A 21,093-nucleotide genomic window follows, 5' to 3' on the forward strand; every position below is an offset into this window, starting at 1 on the left:
TAGTGTAAGAAGATGCTGTGTTTGTGTGAAGTGTTCGCTTGTGTTTATTTACATAATGTCAAGTGACTAGTGACTACAAAAGTGTAGAACAGGTGTTTCAGTGACCACATTACACAACGTCCCACATGCATGCGTGCCAAACTGAGGAATGTATGCGACAGTTTTTTTGGAGAAACATAATAGCACATAAACTAGATAACCTACATTTCAGATTCACTTCCGCCATCTTTAAGTCAATCAGACAAACCCTTCCTGTCTAAGGCCCTGTTCACACCTGATATTAATATGCATTGTTTTGTAGGGCTGCTCGATTATGGCAAAAATTATAATCATGATTATTTTGGTCAATATAGAAATCGGCATTATTTAACATGATTTTCGATGGGTGATATGATCAAAGTCTTATTTCTTGATTCAAGTCATTTTAAATGTCAGTGAACTTTCACAATGATCAAAACTTCAACAACAAAACTAACTAATACTGGGTTAATTAATTAAGTAAAAAATCATCATAACTGGTACAGAAAACAAGTACCGGTAAACAGTCAGCAATAAAATAAGATCAAAGAAACTAGAATTTCATACAAAAATTGCATCAGAACAAAAATAAAAATGTAATTAACAGTGCTTTAGGTTTTTACTAACTTACAGTGGTATTCAGATAAGAGCCTACTACAGAAATTGATTAAAGTAATATTTACTGCTATATTAAATCTAGACTAATCCTTATTAAAACTACAAAAGTTATTCATTCAAGAGTAGTGAGTGATTTTATCTTTGTCTTTTCTTGCCTTGTCATGTGCTGCTGTCACTTTAAGAGCTGCATGGACCCATTATACTGTTACACACACAAGTTTCAAACACGCTTCCTCAAATGTTTACATTCATTCAAGACAAGACTGTGTTTACGATGATACTTACCAAAACTGCATTTCGGCCTATTTGTGTGTACTAGGCTATTTGACCGTTTAGGCGCGTATCTGAAGCCCATTGTATACTTTGCTGATGTGCATTCTGTCCCATAGGGAACATCGTCTCTTTTGCAGCTTAATGCGCTTTTAATAACTCTGTTTAATACCAATCACATCCGCAATGCAGCAACGGTAGACTGCATTTCACATCACTCGCTTATTCGGCTGATTTAGATGATAGGTTTAGTCTAGGGAGGAAACAAAGCTGTGAAGGAAATCATGGTGCGCTGGATGGAATACGGTAGCCGGCCGCACAATAATCGCTTTACCTCGATTACCCTTTTTTATGATCGTTGGAATCAAAATATGAGTGTGTAAACACTCATGTGGTTGACTGTTCGAACAGGCAAAAATGACTGCCTACTGTCTTAAAGGGATAGTTTTTCTAATAATTGCTCCCACAGTTGATTTATTCACACCAAATTGTTTACGTATTGCAGATTCAGTCTTCCCAGCCTGGTGCAGGTTTACCATTTTGTTTCTGGTGTCCTTTGACAGCTCTTTGGTCTTGACCATAGTGGAGTTTGGAGTCTGGACTGTTTGAGGTTGTGTGTGCCGGTGTCTTTTATACTGACACTATATATACAGGTTCTTCTCAAAAAATTAGCATACATGATAAAAGTTCATTATTTTCCATAATGTGATGATAAAAATTAAACTTTCATATATTTTAGATTCATTGCACACCAACTAAAATATTTCAGGTCTTTTATTGTTTTAATACTGATGATTTTGGCATACAGCTCATGAAAACCCAAAATTCCTATCTCAAAACATTAGCATATTTCATGCGACCAATAAAAGAAAAGTGTTTTTAATACAAAAATAAAGTCAACCTTCAAATAATTATGTTCAGTTATGCACTCAATACTTGGTCGGGAATCCTTTTGCAGAAATGACTGCTTCAATGCGGCGTGGCATGGAGGCGATCAGCCTGTGGCACTGCTGAGGTGTTATGGAGGCCCAGGATGCTTTGATAGCGGCCTTATGCTCATCCAGAGTGTTGAGTCTTGCGTCTCTCAACTTTCTCTTCACAATATCCCACAGATTCTCTATGGGGTTCAGGTCAGGAGAGTTGGCAGGCCAATTGAGCACAGTAATACCATGGTCAGTAAACCATTTACCAGTGGTTTTGGCACTGTGAGCAGGTGAAGTGCTCCAAAATCTCCTCAATCTCAAAACCGCCTGTGTACGGTGGCTCTGGATGTTTCTACTCCAGACTCAGTCCACTGCTTCTGCAGGTCCCCCAAGGTCTGGAATCGGTCCTTCTCCACAATCTTCCTCAGGGTCCGGTCACCTCTTCTCGTTGATACAGCACTCTGGGAACAGCCTATTCGTTCAGAAATTTCTTTCTATGTCTTACCCTCTCGCTTGAGGGTGTCAGTGATGGCCTTCTGGACAGCAGTCGGGTCGGCAGTCTTACTCATGATTGCGGTTTTGAGTAATGAACCAGGCTGGGAGTTTTTAAAAGCCTCAGGAATCTTTTGCGGGTGTTTAGAGTTAATTAGTTGATTCAGATGATTAGGTTAATAGCTCGTTTAGAGAACCTTTTCATGATATCCAAATCTTTTGAGAATTTTGGGTTTTCATGAGCTATATGCCAAATTCATCAGTATCAAAACAATAAAAGACCTGAAATATTTGAGTTGGTGTGCAATGAATCTAAAATATATAAAACACACACACACACACACACAACATTTCATAGGTCAATTTAATTTAAAAAAATAAAATAATTATATATATATATATATATATATATATATATATATATATATATATATATATAATGTGGTGTCCAAATAAATATTTTATTTGAATACAATGTGATCTACATAATGAAGTAAAAATAATTATTTTGGCACAAAACACATTTTACATATTATATTTAAAATTAAATTATGTAATATTGCATTAGAAATTACATAGAAAACGTACTTAAATTTCTTGTCCGAACATGTTTCAAGAACATACATCAAAAAATGAAATAATTTGATTTACATTTAAAAAATAAATAAATAAATCATAGTATTATTATTTTGGTACATCATGGGTTCTGTAATTGTTATATTTGTAAAGTCATTTTTCTGTGGCCTGCTCACAAACAGGAGGCTCTCAAGGTCTGACACGAGGACATGGCCAACACATTAATCATATCCAGCACCACATTTGAATGTGTATTTAAGACGTCAAAGCAAAGATGAGTCTATTTCTGTCCCTATCTCTTTCTCCTAAAGAGCAAGGGAAGCCATCATGCTAACTAACTCTCGAGTGGAGAACACACGTGCTCTCTAACAGCGTGTAGCAATAGCAAACACACACACACACACACACGCACACACACACACACAGTAAACATGCAAATCCCCCTCCGGCATCACAGCTGTGCCTCTTCCCAGGGCAACTTGTCATCTGTTGAAAACTTTATCTGCACACTGAGGGAGGAATGGGCTGGTTCTCTGGATGATTGCGGGCAGCTCTGTTTGAGGATGTAAGGGCTTTTTTTAATCCTCCAGCACACTCCTCCATCGAGAGCGGCGCTCAGGCGGGCTCCCGTGACTGTTTGGGATCAGATGAGTTTAGCATCTGATTTGTTTACTCTGTGGTCGCGGTTGGAAGCTGCACGCTACAGGAGCAGCATATGTGTGTGAGTGTGCATGTAAACATGATGCAGATCATGTTCAGTTCTGTTCTGTTCACTCAATATTTCAGTGTACATCTGCCTTCATTTCCCTGTGAAGTACTCATCCATTCATTCATGCTTTAATCGACAGCACATCCTGCAGAAAAGACCAGTGTAAACTGACATAAAATTGACGGTTTCAGTTTTCAAATCCAAACGTGTGAATTAGATTTAAAAGCTTTAGCAGAGGGGAAGATTAATCAAAGAACAATAATTTACATTTTGACCTGTGTTCCAATTAAATCATGCAATTTTTTTTTTTTTTTTGGCCCTGATTTATGCATTTATGAACACATGTCTGGTTTACTATCTTTGTGGGGACTTTCCATAGACAATGTTTTTTATTTATTGTACAAACTGTATATTCTCTCCCCTACCCCTGAACCTACCATCACACAAAACTTACTGAATTTTTACATTAAAAAAAAAAAAAGTATGATTTATAAGCTTTTGAAAACATGGGCACATCAATTTAGGTCCCCCACAGTGACACAAGTCCCCATGAGTGACTGTGCATCCAAGTCCCCACCGGGCAGGGTGGGAAATTAACTTTTTTGTCCACTAGCCACAGTGGCTGGTGGATGTCCAGTTTTACCAGCCACTTATATTTTTTATCAGCCACTTTTTACAGAATTCAAATATAAAAGAAAGTGCATTAGCATAGTATGGGGTGAATTTGGGTTGATTGGGACATTTTTCCCCAGTCATTTCAATGGCAGAAACGGTCAGTATCATGAAATGAGTTACTCGACAAAGGTGCATTATTGTTACTAGCAACATCATTCTTTGACAAAAGCTGTTCAATCCATTACAATGAATGATTTAAATTGTAACCAGTAAAAATATGTTTTAAAATTCACCCGCCACTGTGGCTGGTATACACAGCAAAGTACCCGCCATTGGCTGGTGGTGGGTGCTAATTTCCCACCCTGCCACCGGGATATAAAATAAAACACACACACACACACGTAGTGTGTCCATGTTTTATGGGGACTCTCCATAGGCGTAATGTTTTTTATACTGTACAGATTATTTTCTATCCCCCTACACTGCCCCTGCCCCTAAACCTACCCATCACAGGAAACCTTCTGCATTTTTACTTTCTCAAAAAAACTCCTCCTGTATGATTTATATGTTTTGCTTATGGGGACCAAAAAATGTCCCCACAAAGGAAAGGGATTTCGGATATTGCCATCTTTGTGGGGACATTTTGTCCCCAAAACGTAGGGATTACAAGCACACGGACACACACACAAAGAATCCACACATACAATGACTTAAAACATACCTCTTCTTTAATGTGAATATTTTAAAATTAAATTAAAAATTAAATTAAATTAAAATGTATTTTTTATATTAAGCCAATAATGTAAATTAATATTTTATTATTATTTCCATAACAAAACAAAAAAACACATTTTGTTTAAATATATTTAATAATAAATAAGCTTTCCATTGATGTATGATTTATTAGGATAGGACAATATTTGGCTGAGATATCTGAAAAAATCTTCATGGAACATGATCTACAATATGAGAGCCATAAAATTTAATATCCTAATGATTTTTGCCATAAAAGAAAATGATTGATAATTTTGACCCATATGGATTGTTGGCTATTGCCACAAAATATACTCGTGCGACTTATGACTGGTTTTGTGGTCCAGTTTCACATATTATATCAGATAATTTGGCCTTTATATGATGTATTTTTGTGTATGTAAATAAATCATTTCTTGGTTGTAAAATGTGTGGTACAATTTTTACAGATTTACAATAACTTTTTTAAAGAATACTGATTAAGATATGTAAACTCCCGTCATCTATTTAAGGTATAAGGGAAATAAGTTATTTACTTGACAGTTACACCACATGACGTCATTAAATGTAGACTTTTCTTTAAAAAAAGTTTTTCAAAACCATATGAAACCAACATGGATCCAAAGAGCACATTTCTAAGAACTTGTGCTTTTTAATCATTATAAGGACTATATTAACTGTGCTAGGTGATTTTTGTCTGCTAGGCTGTAGACAAATTATTCGACTTGGCTGCCGATAACCATAAGTCAGCTCCGCTCTCTGAAATCAGGCCTGATCTCTCATTTCTCATTCTTAAACTTATTGCATTTCTCACCAGGTTCCTTTGTGTGTACTTGAATACTGAATCTTCTCATAAAAATGAAGCCGTGGAAAACAACAGATAATACATGACACAGAACTCGTTTGGCTTCAAACCTCTGAAAGCACCAGAGGCAGGTGGGAGGAAAGCCATTTACATGAATTAGGATGCTCCGTCTAACAAACACTGCTCCGAGAGGTTATTTATTTGTACGGTTTGTTCTTCAGAAGGCCAGTCATTACCTGTGGGATGTGTAAATCTCACAACAGGTCTGTTCTGCAGTGGAGTTGAGACAAAGCCAGAAAGAAAGTCCTGCTATGAGCTGACTCGCGTAATACTTCTGTGAGCATATGTACAGTAAATGCATATTTATGAAGTTGTTTATGTGTACAATGCTACTCTCTTGCTCTTTCCAGTGTTTTATTGGCATGGCAGCAATAGCCAAAATAACATTACATAAGTTTACAGCTAATAAAACCCTGCAAAATCAGCAAAAGTGAAAGGAAATACTAACAAAGATAATACAAAAAGGTGATAAAATAAAAGGAACAATAATGTATGTAAATTTAATTTGCAGACAGAAAAGGCTTCCTGACGGATGACTTCAGGCAAACACTAATTTTACATAACCACACTTCTTTCAGCATGTAACCACACTAAAGTTTATTTTGGCAAAGAACCGCCCACTTAGGCCCCGTTTACATCAGGTATTAAGATATGTTTCAGTCGATCGGATCACAAGTAGACGAGGGAGACATACACGTCTACACCTGGTATTTTAATCTGCCTCTTCTTCCACTTTTACTCACTTCTCTTCGAGGGGGAAGGTCTGTGGGCATGGAAGGGTAAATGGATGGGGGGTTTTTTTCAGATCTTTCGATCTAATGCAGGGAATAAGCTCACACAATTGATATATGAACGCGTTCGGAGACAGTGGTAAAACATACAGAGCATCAGCTTTCGTTTCTTTCATGACAGCCGCTAGACCACGCCGAACGTAAAGTTTGTGTTAGAGATCATGGTGACAGAACATTGTGCTTGGTACGTTTTTCATTTTAAAACCAAACGTGGGCATCAAAGTATCACATCTGGCTAGCGCATTTCCCGTAATGTTTACGCATTAAAGGGATAGTTCACCCAATTTACTCACTCCTCAAGTCATCCTAGGTGTACAGTGGGGCAAAGAAGTATTTAGTCAGCCACCAATTGTGCAAGTTCTTCCACTGAGAGAGGCCTGCAATTTCCATCAAAGGTACACTTCAACTATGAGAGACAAAGTGAGGGGAAAAAATCCAGAAAATCACATGTCTGATTTTTCAAGCTTTTATTTGCAATTTATGGTGGGAATTAAGTATTTGGCCACCGACAAAAAAAGCAAGATTTCTGTCTCTCACAGACCTGTAACTTCTTCTTTAAGAGGCTCCTCTGTCCTCCACTCATTACCTGTATTAATGGCACCTGTTTGAATTAGTTACAGTGAGGAAAATAAGTATTTGAACACCCTGCTATTTTGCAAGTTCCCCCACTTAAGCCGGGTGCACACTGTGCGATTTTGGCCACGATTTGGCCGTCTGAGACAAATTTAGGAAATCCTAAAAGATTCCTCAGATCCTAGGCTAAAATCTGACGTCTTTGGTCGTTAGTTTGACATGTTCACCGGCCGCCGATTAATGAGCGCTGCGATCAAATTTTACCTCAGACGAAATTCTGGCAGTGTCAGAAGATTTGGCACAGAATCCTGCAGTGTGACCTCTCCTACGACGACAGTCAAATATCTCTGTTTTTCAAGACAAACTATGACCAAAACGAGTGCTAGAAATGTATTTGTAGCCAGCATTTCTGTCCCGCGTGTAATGCAGCTCACTGTCATTGAACGCGTCATTCATTGATGATATAAAACTCCGGGTGAGATTTCTTGCGCGCGTCCGTTTTTAGCGCGCCTTCACTATCGTCTAGTCTGACATTAATGTCAACTGAGATCTTACAGTGTGACACGGGGATCATGTTCGTTCAGTCTGACAAGGGACATTCGCAAAGGATTTTGAAAAATCGCTCAGTGTGCAGGACCCATTAGAAATCATGGAGGGGTCTGAAATTATCATCGTAGGTGCATGTCCACTGTGAGAGACATAATCTAAAAACAGAAATCCAGAAATGACAATATATGATTTTTTTAAACAATTTATTTGTATGATACAGCTGCAAATAAGTATTTGAACACCTGAGAAAATCAATGTTAATATTTGGTACAGTAGCCTTTGTTTGCAATTACAGAGGTCAAACGTTTCCTGTAGTTTCACCAGGTTTGCACACACTGCAGGAGGGATTTTGGCCCACTCCTCCACACAGATGTTCTCTAGATCAGTCAGGAGTTTGAGTTCCCTCCAAAGATTCTCTATTGGGTTTAGGTCTGGAGACTGGCTAGGCCACGCCAGAACCTTGATATGCTTCTTACAGAGCCACTCCTTGGTTATCCTGACTGTGTGCTTCGGGTCATTGTCATTTTGGAAGAGCCAGCCTCGACCCATCTTCAATGCTCTAACTGAGGGAATGAGGTTGTTCCCCAAAATTTCGCAATACATGGCCCCGGTCATCCTCTCCTTAATACAGTGCAGTCACCCTGTCCCATGTGCAGAAAAAAAAACCCAAAGCATAACGCTACTAACATGAAGCTACATACATGCTTCACAGTAGGGATGGTGTTCTTGGTATGGTACTCATCATCATTCTTCTTCCTCCAAACACATTTCATTTCATTCATTTCATTTATTTATTTATAAAGCACAAATAAACACAACAAAAGTTGACCACTGTGCTGTACAAAGAACAGTAATACAAATAGGAATAATAAATAATAATATAAACACAACAATAAAAGAGAATTAAAAAAATAATTTAAAAAATAATAATAATAACAATACATCACTAAATTTAAGCTTAAAAGGAAACCATGAGTTATAATGAATGGAATGCTTGATTTAAAAAGTAAGACTGTAACTTCGATTTAAATTCATATATCGATGATGCAGACCTCACAGATAATGGAAGACTGTTCCATATCCTAGGACCAGCCACTGAAAACGCACCGTCACCTCGCAACTTCAATCTTGTTCTAGGATATGGCAATGTAATACTGTCTGAGGATCGCAAACATCTAACTGACTTATTTACAATCAAAAGATCTGACAGATATGCAGGTGCCAAACCATTTAACGACTTATAAACAAACAACAAAATTTTAAATTCAACTCTATAATGCACTGGCAACCAATTAAGAGACGCTAATACCGGAGTAATGTGTTCGCGTTTACGAACCTTAGTTAAAAACCTAGCCGCGGCATTTTGGACCATCTGAAGCCTTGCAATCGAAGATTGGGGTAATCCGATATACAAAGAGTTACAATAGTCCAAGCGAGATAAAACAAAGGCATGTATAACTCTTTCGAGGTCTTTTAAAGATAAAAAAGATCTGACTTTAGACAGTAGTTTAAGATGGAAAAAACATGATTTTACAACCGAATTTATATGTTTGTCAAATTTAAGGGACAAATCAAGAACAACTCCCAAATTTTTAACAGTTGGTTTGATATAAGAGTTTAGTTTACCACAGTTAAGATTTAGATTTCCTTTTTTTACTGAAGGCCCAAAGATAATTGCTTCAGTCTTGCACTCATTTAGATGCAAAAAATTCAAAGACATCCAAGATTGTACATCCGCTAAGCATGCAAGCAATGTTTCTAAGCCATGCTTGTCATTATGATTTAGGGGTAAATAGATTTGGGTGTCGTCTGCATACAAATGAAAAGACACTCCATGCTTCCTAAAAATTGAACCTAGTGGAAGCATGTAAAGGGAAAACAAAATGGGAGCCAATATAGACCCTTGAGGAACACCACAGGTAAGAGATTTAGTGGAATTATGTCCAAAATGTTATAATTTTGTCTCATCTGAGCATATGACTTTCTCCCATGACTCCTCTGGATCATCCAAATGGTCATTGGCAAACTTAAGACGGGACGTGTTGGTTTAAGCAGGGGAACCTTCCGTGCCATGCATTATTTCAAACCATGACGTCTTAGTGTATTATCAGCAGTAACCTTGGAAACGGTAGTCCCAGCTCTTTTCAGGTCATTGACCATCTCCTCCTATCTAGTTCTGGGCTGATCTCTCACCTTTCTTAGTATCATTGAGACCCCACGAGGTGAGATCTTGCATGGAGCCCCAGTCCGAGGGAGATTGAAAGTCATGTTTAGCTTCTTCAATTTTTTTATGATTGCTCCAACAGTGGACCCTTTTCACCAAGCTGCTTGGCAATTTCCCCGTAGCCCTTTCCAGCCCAGTGGTAGTGTACAATTTTGTCTCTAGTGTCTTTGGACAGCTCTTTGGTCTTGGCGATGTTAGTAGTTGAATTCTTGCTGATTGTATGGGGTGGACAGGTGTCTTTATGCAGCTAACGACCTCAAACAGGTGCATCTAATTTAGGATAATAAATGGAGTGGAGGTGGACATTTTAAAGACAGACTAACAGGTCTTTGAGGGTCAGAATTCTAGCTGATAGACAGGTGTTCAAATACTTTTTTGCGGCTGTATTATACAAATAAATAGTATGATACACAAAAATATCATATCATTTTTTTCTTTATTTTTTATGTGCTTGAAACAAAATGTTTGGAAAATAAATTAAATATTTATTTGGACATATCACATACTATTATTTTTTTAAATAAAAATTATAATACATTGTAATGTATTTTCTTGAACTTCCTGCTTCAATAGCAAATATGTCAAAAAATAAAAATATAAAATCCCAAAATAAATTTAAAATATTTATTTTATTAAATCAAATATTTACATACTATATTTCGTTTTTTTTTTATAATCTAGATTTATTTCTTTGTTTACATATTTCTTTTTATATATTGGATATTATATAATTACATAATTATCTGGTCCTGCTTTATTTGCATATAAAAATACACCAAGCTGCATGGAAATAGAAAAGTGTCCTTTTTCTTGCGTCAAGAACAGTCACACACGATCTCAGAATAGTATCATAAAAAAAGAGGAAATGGAGGTGGAAACATTTTTCTGGTGGGCAGTTCAAACGTGTACACATGTACAGTGAGAGCAGCTCGTCTTTCCACACTGTCGGCATGTCTAGACATGTTCAGAGTACCGGACACATACAACACCAGCAAGCATTTAACACTATTCAGAAAGTTTCATTAATGACCCTGTGACCTCTTCTCCTGAAAGCAAGCAGAGCAAAGAAAGCCTGGTTTATTTCTAGGCTGTTTTGAGGGCAGTGTCTCCAAAAGGACAAGCATATTTTCCTTCGAAACACGCACAGACACAAAAGTGCATGTGAAAGTTTATACAGTATTTTTTTTTTTCCCAAGCTCAATAATGTCTTTATTTAGTCAGAGGGCTGTGGTGTATTTCTCAAACAATACGGCTCTGTTTCCATCGTCTTACAGTAAGATTTCTGTTGTCGAGAGGTTTGCAGAACCTTCCGCATGTCTTCTGTGAAAAGTTTGTCCGTAAACATGTGCTAAACTCACGCCCAGCAATCAGGCATAATCCACACAGTTTATTTCAGACACCCATCCAAACAACAAATCCTGTGCAGGAAATGGTTTCAGTATTTTAGTATGGAATAATTTAGAAAAGAAGAAAAAAAGTCCCTTATGCTCACCCAGGCTGCATTTATTTGATCAAAAATACAGTAAAAACTATTATTTTAAATTGTAACAATATTACAGTTGTTACAATATTTGATCAAATAAAAACCGCCTTGTTGAAAATAAGAGACTTATTTGAATAACATGGAATAAATATGAATTATTTCAAACTTTTGAGCAGTAGTGTATGTCATGAATAATGAAACTGCATCTGCATTATTTTCATATGCCTCACGATGACTCTGATTGATCGGACAATAACACGCTAGTAAGTGCTTGGTGTCTAAAGGTTAATCACATGGGGAAGGGCACTTAGTCACAGAGGTCACAGTAACTTCTCACTCTTGTTCTCACTCTTTCTGTTTCCATTTCCTCTCATCATCTCATAGACTCCTTTTCTCTTCTCCCGACACGTGCCCTTTAGCTCAAATGCTTTCTATTCTTGTCCCTCTGGTCATGTGAGTGTGGGTGGTCAGGGGCTTGTGGTCAGGTTAGGGCCGCGATGAGCCCGCTGCTGACCCCCATACGCAGCAGATGGCCCTCACTGTGCATGCTGGGATAGGGTAGGGCCCGACTCACTGTTCTGGAAAGACCCTCACAGTGGAAGTAGATATCACACACACATTTCTTCTTCTCGTGTCCACCTCCTTGAGTCAGAAGAGGAAGCTACACACACTCAGAGCGATTGTCCATGCGTTCAGGCGGGTAGTCTGTTGTGTGTCTTTGTGGATTTGGAATCAGTTTCAGAGCATTAACTTGATGACTTCAGCACAAGAAGAGTGACATAGATGTGTGTGGGGGATCCTACAGGTAGAGTAATAAGTTACCTGGTTGCCTTAAAATTGTGTAGTTAATACAATGAACATTCTTGTAACATTCTTCCAACATTTTGTAAGCATATTGGGTAATTGTGCGTGTTTTATTTGTGAAGCATGCCTAATTGTGCTATTTTCATGATTTATCTTTTTTGTGTGTGTGGTTCAGATACAATAATATTTTGAGTTTCTATTTATTAAACCAATGTCCTTCATTGTATCAACTCAAATGTTTAATTTCAAAAAATTCAAAATTTTAAGGCTAGCAGGTTACTTATACTTTTTTTAAGTTAAACCAACAATATATATATTTTTTACAGTGTATAAATCCACAAGATCAACTTTGACAACACCGTTTAAATCATCTAAAAATACGGGGGTTGTTTTCTTTCTATCTATCTATCTTTCTTTCTTTTTTCTTTTTTTTCAGAAAATTAGCAGTGTTAAACATAGAAGGTTTCCGCCCCACAAAATATAAAAATGAATGTAAACATAAGGTCACATTTATCATTGCTTGGTGAAAGTTTGTAAGCGAAAATCCATTAGGAATCTGCGCAATAGGGAATTTTGCATTGTTCACATAAAAGATGAAATTTCGGTCATTACGTATTCACCCTGATGTCGTTCCAAACCTGTATGACTTTCTTTCTCCTGTGGAACATTTCGAGAAATGTTTTTGTCCATACAGTAGAAGTCAATTGTATCCAAAACTATTTAGTAGCTTTCCCTCTAAGTCCTTTATTAAGGTCAGATCTGGTAGAAATACCACATTACAGCTGGGCTATTGCTTGCCATATTTGAGTGGGTTGTTGTTATAGCGGCCCCTGTGTCATCAATCCCAGAATACATTTGACATCATACATCATCAAGGAGAAAATGAACTTCTGTTAGACTTCTTTTTGACTCCTTTCCAGTATGAACAAAAGCTTAAAAATCTGACCACAACGATAGACTGCATAAAAGACAGTAACAGGTGCACACTTCAGGTTTTGACCGTTTGTCTTGAAGTGAACAGGTGCTTTGTCGTGTTTGTAGATGTTTCCCTGAACCATGTAATTCCAGAAACAGTGTAAAGTCTCAGACTGGGCTCTAAAGCAATCTGAGTTCTGGATAATATCCGTTTCCTGTGTGTTCTGCGTGCAGTTGGGCATAGAGGATGATGTTAATCTCAAGCCTTTGTTGTAAGAGCAGTGCAGGACAGGCAAAGAGCCAGATTCCCTACCTTACCTACGATTCAGCGCTCTTGTCTCTGGGCCGTGTGCCTGGTCAACTCTAAATGACGTTCTGGCTCTGAAAAGCCCATTCGAAGTGGTTTCACTAGATTTACCAAACACAGGCTGTGGGAAAACATGCATGTGTGTATGTTTGTCTGAACGTATCCAGTGACGAATCCTGCAAGATGAGTGATTGACGCTGCAGGGTTACCATGTGCATGAGTGTGTTGAATTTGAACCGTAGTAAGTCATTGTGTGTTGAAGGTTTCCTGGCTCACCCCTGCGGACTCCTGTTCTTCAAGTATGCGGGCAGGCTGGAGCTCTACTCAGCTGTTAAGAGTCTAGAGTCTCACAGAATCATGTTCTTATCTTGTGTTGTCTTTCTCTGTAGTCTAAATTGGGCTTCCTCATAACTGTTATTTAAAAGGATAGGGAACTCTCAAATGAAAATACTGTCATGTATGTATGACTGTGTTATGTGTTTTTAGAAGACAATTAATAACGCATGAGTTGTGGTGCAATTTAGTTGTTTTTTGAGCTTGACAGCTTTCGTTCCCATCCACTTACAAATATTACACTACTTTTTTAATGTAAATTAAAAGGTTAGTTCACCTAAAAATGAGAATTCTGTCATTAATTACTTGCCCTCATGTTGTTCGATACCCGTAAGATCTCCGCTCATCTTCAGAACACAAATGAAGATATTAGTGTTGAAATCCGATGGCTCAGAAAGGCCTTCATTGACACCAATGTCATTCCCTCTCTCAAGACTCATAAAGGCACTAAATAATCTGTTTGAGCCATTAATTAGTTGTTTTTGCGCACAAAAACTATTCTCATCACTTCATAAAATGACTGTAGAGCCACTGTAGTGAGATGGGCTTTGTAACGACGTCTTTAGTGCCTTTATGGGTCTTGAGAAAGGAAATGACATTGGTGTCAATGAAGGCCTTTCATCTTTATTTGTGTTCTGAAGATGAGTCTTACGGGTTTCGATCAACATTAGGGTGAGAAAATAATGACAGAATTTTCATTTTTGGGTGAACTAACAAAATTTACAGTTGATTTTATTTTACTGAAACTATACCTCACCTGTTGCACTATATTACATCCATATCCTGACTACATTACCCTTGTGTCCTCTCTCTAGGTCTGACTGGGTGGAGATCGTGGAGCCGCGCTCGAGAGAGCGCATGTATGTCAACCTGTTGACTGGCGAGTGCGGGTGGGAACCCCCGTCCGGCGCCCCCGTCCGTCAGTCGGACGGCAACCAGTGGTGGGAGCTTTTCGACGGCAATAACAACCGGTTCTACTACTACAACTGTACGAGCCAGCAGACGGTCTGGCACAGGCCTCAAAACTGCGACATAGTGCCTCTAGCGCAACTCCAAGCCATGAAGAGGAGCTCTGAGGCTGAGATAAGGGGTCAAGGGAGGATCCCTAGAGGACCGGCGGATGGCAAGAGGACTCCCCTGCCTGGACTGCTTTTATCTTCATCACTGGAGCAGGAGAGCGGGAGGGAGACGCCATCATCCAAGAGCAAAGGGGACAGTTTGGAGAAAAGGAACCAGGGAAATAGGTGAGGATGTCTGGAGCACTTACACTTGGACTTCTCGTGGTGGCAATTAAAGGGATAGTTCAGCCCCGAAACAAAATTTCTGTCATTATTTTGTCATTCATTCACCCTCGTGTCATTCCAAACCTATAAGACTTTCTTTCATCTGTGCTGGACCCTACTGACTTCCATTATATGGATATTGTATTTCTTTGTGTTCTGCAGAAGAAAGTCGTGCAGGTTTAGAATGACGTCAAACCCTTGAGCTCACACATTTTCGTGGCTGTGTTTAATGGGATTTCTTATTGCCAGGAATGGTGTTTTAATCAGTCTCATGAGGTTATAGTGGGCTTTCAGATTAACCTCTTTGTTGGGCCGCAATCTCTCAGCATCTTGACTCATCATGGTCTGGTTAGCACATTAGTTCTGCGCAGACTGGTGTTCTTGCTCCTGGCACTTTCACACTAGAGCTTTTGGTGTGTACCTGAGTCTATTTCACTCTCTGGGTGGTTCATTTGGTTGTTGTGGAATCTGTTTTCAGAGCACCAGAGAACGGCACTAGTCCTCTTGAAAACTTAAGCCCTAAGTATACTTCAGTTTTGATGCAAACACTTAGCGTATACGTACAGACGAATACACAGCTTTCAAAGTATACTCCATTTGATAGCGTGCGCAAACACAGACGCTGTGCACTAGAAAGTTTCATCCTTTATCACTGTTTGCAGTATTTATGTACAGAACTTATCACTGCTAAACTGCCTTTGCACTCATTTAGACTGGAGTTGTGAGTGTCTCACACAAGAACTTGTAAAAGAATGTCTGTTTTCTAATATAAAAAAAAATGTAAAAACGATATTGGGTCGCTAGCGACCCGAGGAACAATGATTGAATATCTGATGACTCAATAAGTGCAATTCACATTTATTAATAGTTTATAATGATAAGTAATTTTCTCAGCAAGATTTAAATTTCTTCACTTTGTTGCCTCATCAAAATTGACCATAGAAGAAGAAAAGGTGTATGCTAATGAGTGCCCCTTGTGGCCACACTAAGAATGCAGCGTTCAAGGATTGCATTATGAATTCCTGAACCATTTCTGAACCCAGCAGTGCACATAATTGTTTTTGGATAGCTACACGCATTTGCAATGACTTAGTTGTGTAGATAATCAGCGTTTTTGTTTCACTGGAAAGTAACCAATACTCTCGCTGTGTGACTTAATGCTGGACAAGGTCTCACCTGGTCTAACACGCGTATGATGTCACACTTTACTTTCTGGGTCAGCATATGCCTTTTTTGTGGGTAAAAATAACATGCGGGGTCTGTTCTCCTAATATTTTCTTCATTTGGGAATCTTGAAGCTGTTTTGGCACAGATACACTGCTCATGTGGGAGAGCGCCAGCTACAGAGAGAGAGAGAGAGAGAGAGAGAGAGAGAGAGAGAGAGAGAGAGACTAGCAGACTCCTCTAACAAAATCAGCCTTAAATGGTCACACACTTTTCCTTGTTAACACACACCCGTAACACACCCTGGAATGCGCTTTCTCTGCGGCCTTTAAACTGCTGTGTTAATACCTGTGTGCTAATTGGATAGCTTCTTGGGTGGGTCACAATCACACACACACTTCCACACCTTTTTATATTTTTCAGCCGCTGGTTTTAGGATGCACAGTAGTTTCTTTTTTAGGTTAAACACAATTCTCATGCAGTGTTGTTATTCTTAACTAAAATTAAAATTACTAAAAATTGTTTGCAGTACTTGAAATAGAGCTGGAATTTAAATATAATCAAAAACTAAAACAAAAATTAGATCAACTGATATAATTTAAGCTGACGTACTAAAATGACAAAAACTAAGATAAATGAAAGATAAATAGTAATATTTTAAGAGAAAAAAAACACGTAATTCAGACTTAAATAAACTGAAAATATAAAATAAAAGCTAATCACCAAAAAAACATTTGCTTTGCTTAAAATAAACATTAAATGAAATTTTATATATATATATATATATATATATATATATATATATATATATATATATATATATATATATATATATATATATATAAAACTGAATTTGTGTTAGCTATAGTTGCCAAGGCAAAATTTCTCATTTTCATTTAGAATAACTTGATGTACGAAAATAACAAACTACAACTTAAATGATTTTTTTAAACTAATAAAAATGACAAAACACAACAAAATGACTAAAACTAAAAACGTAAAAGTAAAAATTAATTAAAAAATTTGATACAAATAGTCGTCACTCTCATTGATGGTGAAGTTACACAGATTAACTAGCACGCGCTAGTGCTAGGGAAAGCAAATTACCAGCTCACACTCAATTAAAAGTAGGGCAGGTGTTCCAGCCTGTACATATTTTTGGTGTGTGTGTGTGTGTGTGGTGCAGCTAGAGGACATCCAGCACAAGCTGCCGTCAGAAGGAGTGTAGTCCAGTAACGCTGAGCTGTTTTTGGGTACAGTACAGTCACACCGCACGTCCCTGAGGTAATGGAGGAAACCTGGTTCTCTATAATTATACATGTGTTGAATGTCCTGTGGATGTCAGAGAGGGTAAGATGCCGACTCTTTAAGGGTTCTTGGGCTGTGTTTCAAAACCCGGTGAACTGCCTGCGTGGATAGCAGCCTTTGGCCATCTTTAGGCACGTTCTGAATGTTGAAATGTTTCGATTTAATTTGAAACACGCATGATGTCCAAAATGCTGTGTAGATAGGCAGCTGTTTTGGTCTTTAAACATAGCCTTTGGAATTACAAAAAGTTAGAGTTTTGGAAATTAGCATTTTAGGAGAAGCTGCTAGTCTACCCGTCTGACTGTATGAGCTGGAATATGGGGGTAGAGATGTGTGTGCATGTGTTTATCCTTTTTCTAATGCGGCATTAGCAATGCTTCCCCCTCGCCTTTAACATATGGGCCATCTCTCTGGCTTATAGTCAATGTGTGTGAGTTGATTTTTTGCCAAGGATGGACAAAGAGCACTGGTTTTGGCTCCGTACACACACTACTACTATGTATTAGTGCTCCAGTTTTTGAGATTTTTGTGTACTCCGTTATGTGGGTGAGTAGTGCTATATTGTCATTTGTAATAGTAGCAAGGCTGTAATTTTGGTATTCTTAAATATGACTGGTTGCTTGACTGTAATGCTATAGTTTCTGGTTGTCCTTACATTTTATATGTCATAGTTGATCCTTAACTTGTCATGTTTTGAATGCTGATGCCCACCATGCTTCTTAACCAGCAGGACTCAGGTGGTAAACAGCTGGCCATTCTGATTTTACTAGCTTGAGCCCGCCTACCTGACCAACATTTTTGGGCATCATTCACTAAGTTTTGAGACATAGCTATCATGTGCTTGCATATTCCAATTAAGATTTCACAGGACTTTTTCAGGCCAAAGGGATTGAATTTGCTGTGGTAATTCTCAAATATTGCAGGCATGTGTTTTAGTTAGTTAGTCACTTTATTGTCCACAAGTGGAAATTTGTCTTTGGCTTTACCACAAAATACACATTCAATATCATCACACAAATCACATAAAGACAAGTAACACCATCACCCTTCGGCAGTTGGCACAAATGGCATTGAATTGATACACCTTTTTCCTTGCTTGAGGTTGCCTGAAGTATCTTTTTGGTGGTAAAAGCTGAAATGTAATATTTAAGGGATGAGAACAATCTTCAGTTTGCAGCAGTTTTATGTTGTTTTGCAGTGAAAACCTACAAATAATGATCATTTAGTAATTTCATTAGGTTTATGTAATTACTGTTATTTATGTATTTAGTAACTGGTACAATTACTTGTACATCTTTTGTGTGTGTTAACTGAAATCAGTCTTGGATTCCTGGTGCCCAACTGCTCCACATGGCGGTATAATCTCTTCCCATTTTACAATGCTATACACTGCAATGAGTGATCAAGTTGTTTGGGCTTAGAAAGAATTATGGATTTTGATTAGCTAATAATAAAATACAACAAAAATGCAAGCTGCTGCCAATAATATGAGTAATGAATTTGCGTTTATTCTTGCAATTTGTGTATAGTGTTGAGTGTTAAAGAATAGTCTCAGGTTCCCGTGACTCGACTATGTGCTAAAGACAAATGGAATTATGGGTGTCTTCAGTCTCTTTTTCACTCCCTCCTTTGTTCCTTCCTTCCCTCGCGCTCTTTTACTTTTTCTTTTCTTGCTGCGAGGTTTCTCTGGTAAAGAGGATTGAGGTGGGCAGCAGTAATCTGTCTCGTACATTCTTGCATTATGTCCTCCTGTAGAAGACAGAAACCCCTTCAGATTAGAGTTGAGAACAAAGGGCGGATTTAAACACTCATCCCCCTTTACCAGCCACGTCCCTGCAGAGAAAGACATGCACCCGAGGACACTGAGACGAGAGATCTCGTTGGATTAAAAGAAGAGAACCAGAATAAGGCTTTGATAATGGTAAATCTTTGCTTAATGTAATAGTTGAGCCAAAAATAAACAACTATGAAAAATCATTTACTCACCATCATGGGTTTAACCTGTATGGTGTTGCTTTTTTCTTCTGTGGGACACAAAATGGAAATGTTTGAAGAATTTTCCATGCAGCTGTTTTCCATACAGTAACCAATAAGGACATCATAGAAGTATCATAAAAGCAGTGATGTTATTGTTAAATAAAACTATTTTAAAAGTATTAAAAGTAAAGCATACTCGTGAGTAGGGCTGCACAATTCATCTGAATTAAACCACATACGATTTGGCAAAGGCTGTGGTTATTTTATGCACAGCTTGTCATTGAAGCACTGCTCCATCTGAAAGCCAGAGGGCGCTGTCGAGCAGAAACTCCAGAAGTACCATAGCGCATCCCTATGGGTGTCGACTATCGCTGTAGCTGAATAAACAGAAGATTGAAACGTTTTGATTGATTAAACATGACTAATAAACACATGACTGCAACGATATATATGGTCAATCGGAGTTCTTCAAGCCTTCTTGGGTATTTTAATGATGATAAAGTATGCAGATTTAAAACAGACAATGAAACGGCATGTCATACTGTACACCACCAAACGTGCTTTTATATCATTATAAAGTAATTCATTTGTTGACTAGATGCTGCATTAGTGGAGAATGCTTGCCATAGAGGCTGAGAGGACGCAAACATTATTATTATCTCAAGCAGTTAAAGGTACACTATGCAACTTTCCGTCCACTAGAGGGCGCCTATTCAAAACAAAGGCGTAGTTTGATGACGCCAAGTGTGAGCGCAGTATCTTGGGAAATGTGGTCTTCACCTCACAGCCGGTGGAAAATAGGACTCAGGCAGAAATCATGTTCATGGATGCAGTTTTTAACATTACTGTAGTGTAAAACAGAGCAGGACAGAGTGATGTGGAGCTGAGCACGGCCGCTGGAGTGATTGTTACAAACACATGGCTCGTGTCGCGAGTACCGGGACTTTTATTATGACGGGACACAGTCGCCGGGGGCGCGCACTTCTGCTTTTTCCGGTCATGATTATAAGGTAAAGCCAGCAGCTCTGTTTATCATATTAGATACATTTAAGTGTGTTTAAAATGATGTTATGACGTTACTCTGTGTGTTCGCTCAGCGCTGCTGTGACATGTTCACACTGCTAAGAGAAAAGTGCTTCTGCAGAATAAATTTTCCGATTTCAGTTAGTTTTTATAGTTCTGTCAGGTCTATTAAGTCAAGAACAAATAAAAATGATTCAGGAATTTTTTAATAAATTGCGATTCAAGTTGATAATTCTGAATGAATGTTTTGGCGGTATGGCTCTGTTCAGGGAGTCCTCGGACCTTTCTTGAGCACCATGAAATAGCAGAGAGTCAGAGGACAGCAGCAGCATTAGGGAACGCTCGCACAGTTTAGGGCTGTGAGAGCTGAACTATTCCCCCTATGAACAGAGCAGCAACGATGACAAAGTAAAATGCCACATTATACACGACGTGGAGGAGCTGGGGAGGGGGTGGGCAGCAAAGAGCTAGCAACAGCAGTTTAGGAGCGAACTGAATCTGTTTGAAGATGCGCGCTGTT

General features: G+C 38.3%; 1 protein-coding gene across 1 annotated transcript in view; it reads left to right on the top strand.

The window, feature by feature from the left end:
• arhgap46b (Rho GTPase activating protein 46b) overlaps positions 1-21,093 on the top strand; it is an 88,614-nt gene that overhangs the window by 23,047 nt on the left and 44,474 nt on the right. Inside the window, exon 2 of the mRNA XM_067446707.1 lies at positions 14,634-15,062. Within this exon, the coding sequence (XP_067302808.1) occupies positions 14,634-15,062 (429 nt within the window). The remainder of the gene's footprint in view (positions 1-14,633; positions 15,063-21,093) is intronic.

The sequence above is a fragment of the Pseudorasbora parva genome, chromosome 6 (assembly GCF_024679245.1).
Source record: "Pseudorasbora parva isolate DD20220531a chromosome 6, ASM2467924v1, whole genome shotgun sequence".
In the NCBI taxonomy this organism is placed as follows: Eukaryota; Metazoa; Chordata; class Actinopteri; order Cypriniformes; family Gobionidae; genus Pseudorasbora; species Pseudorasbora parva.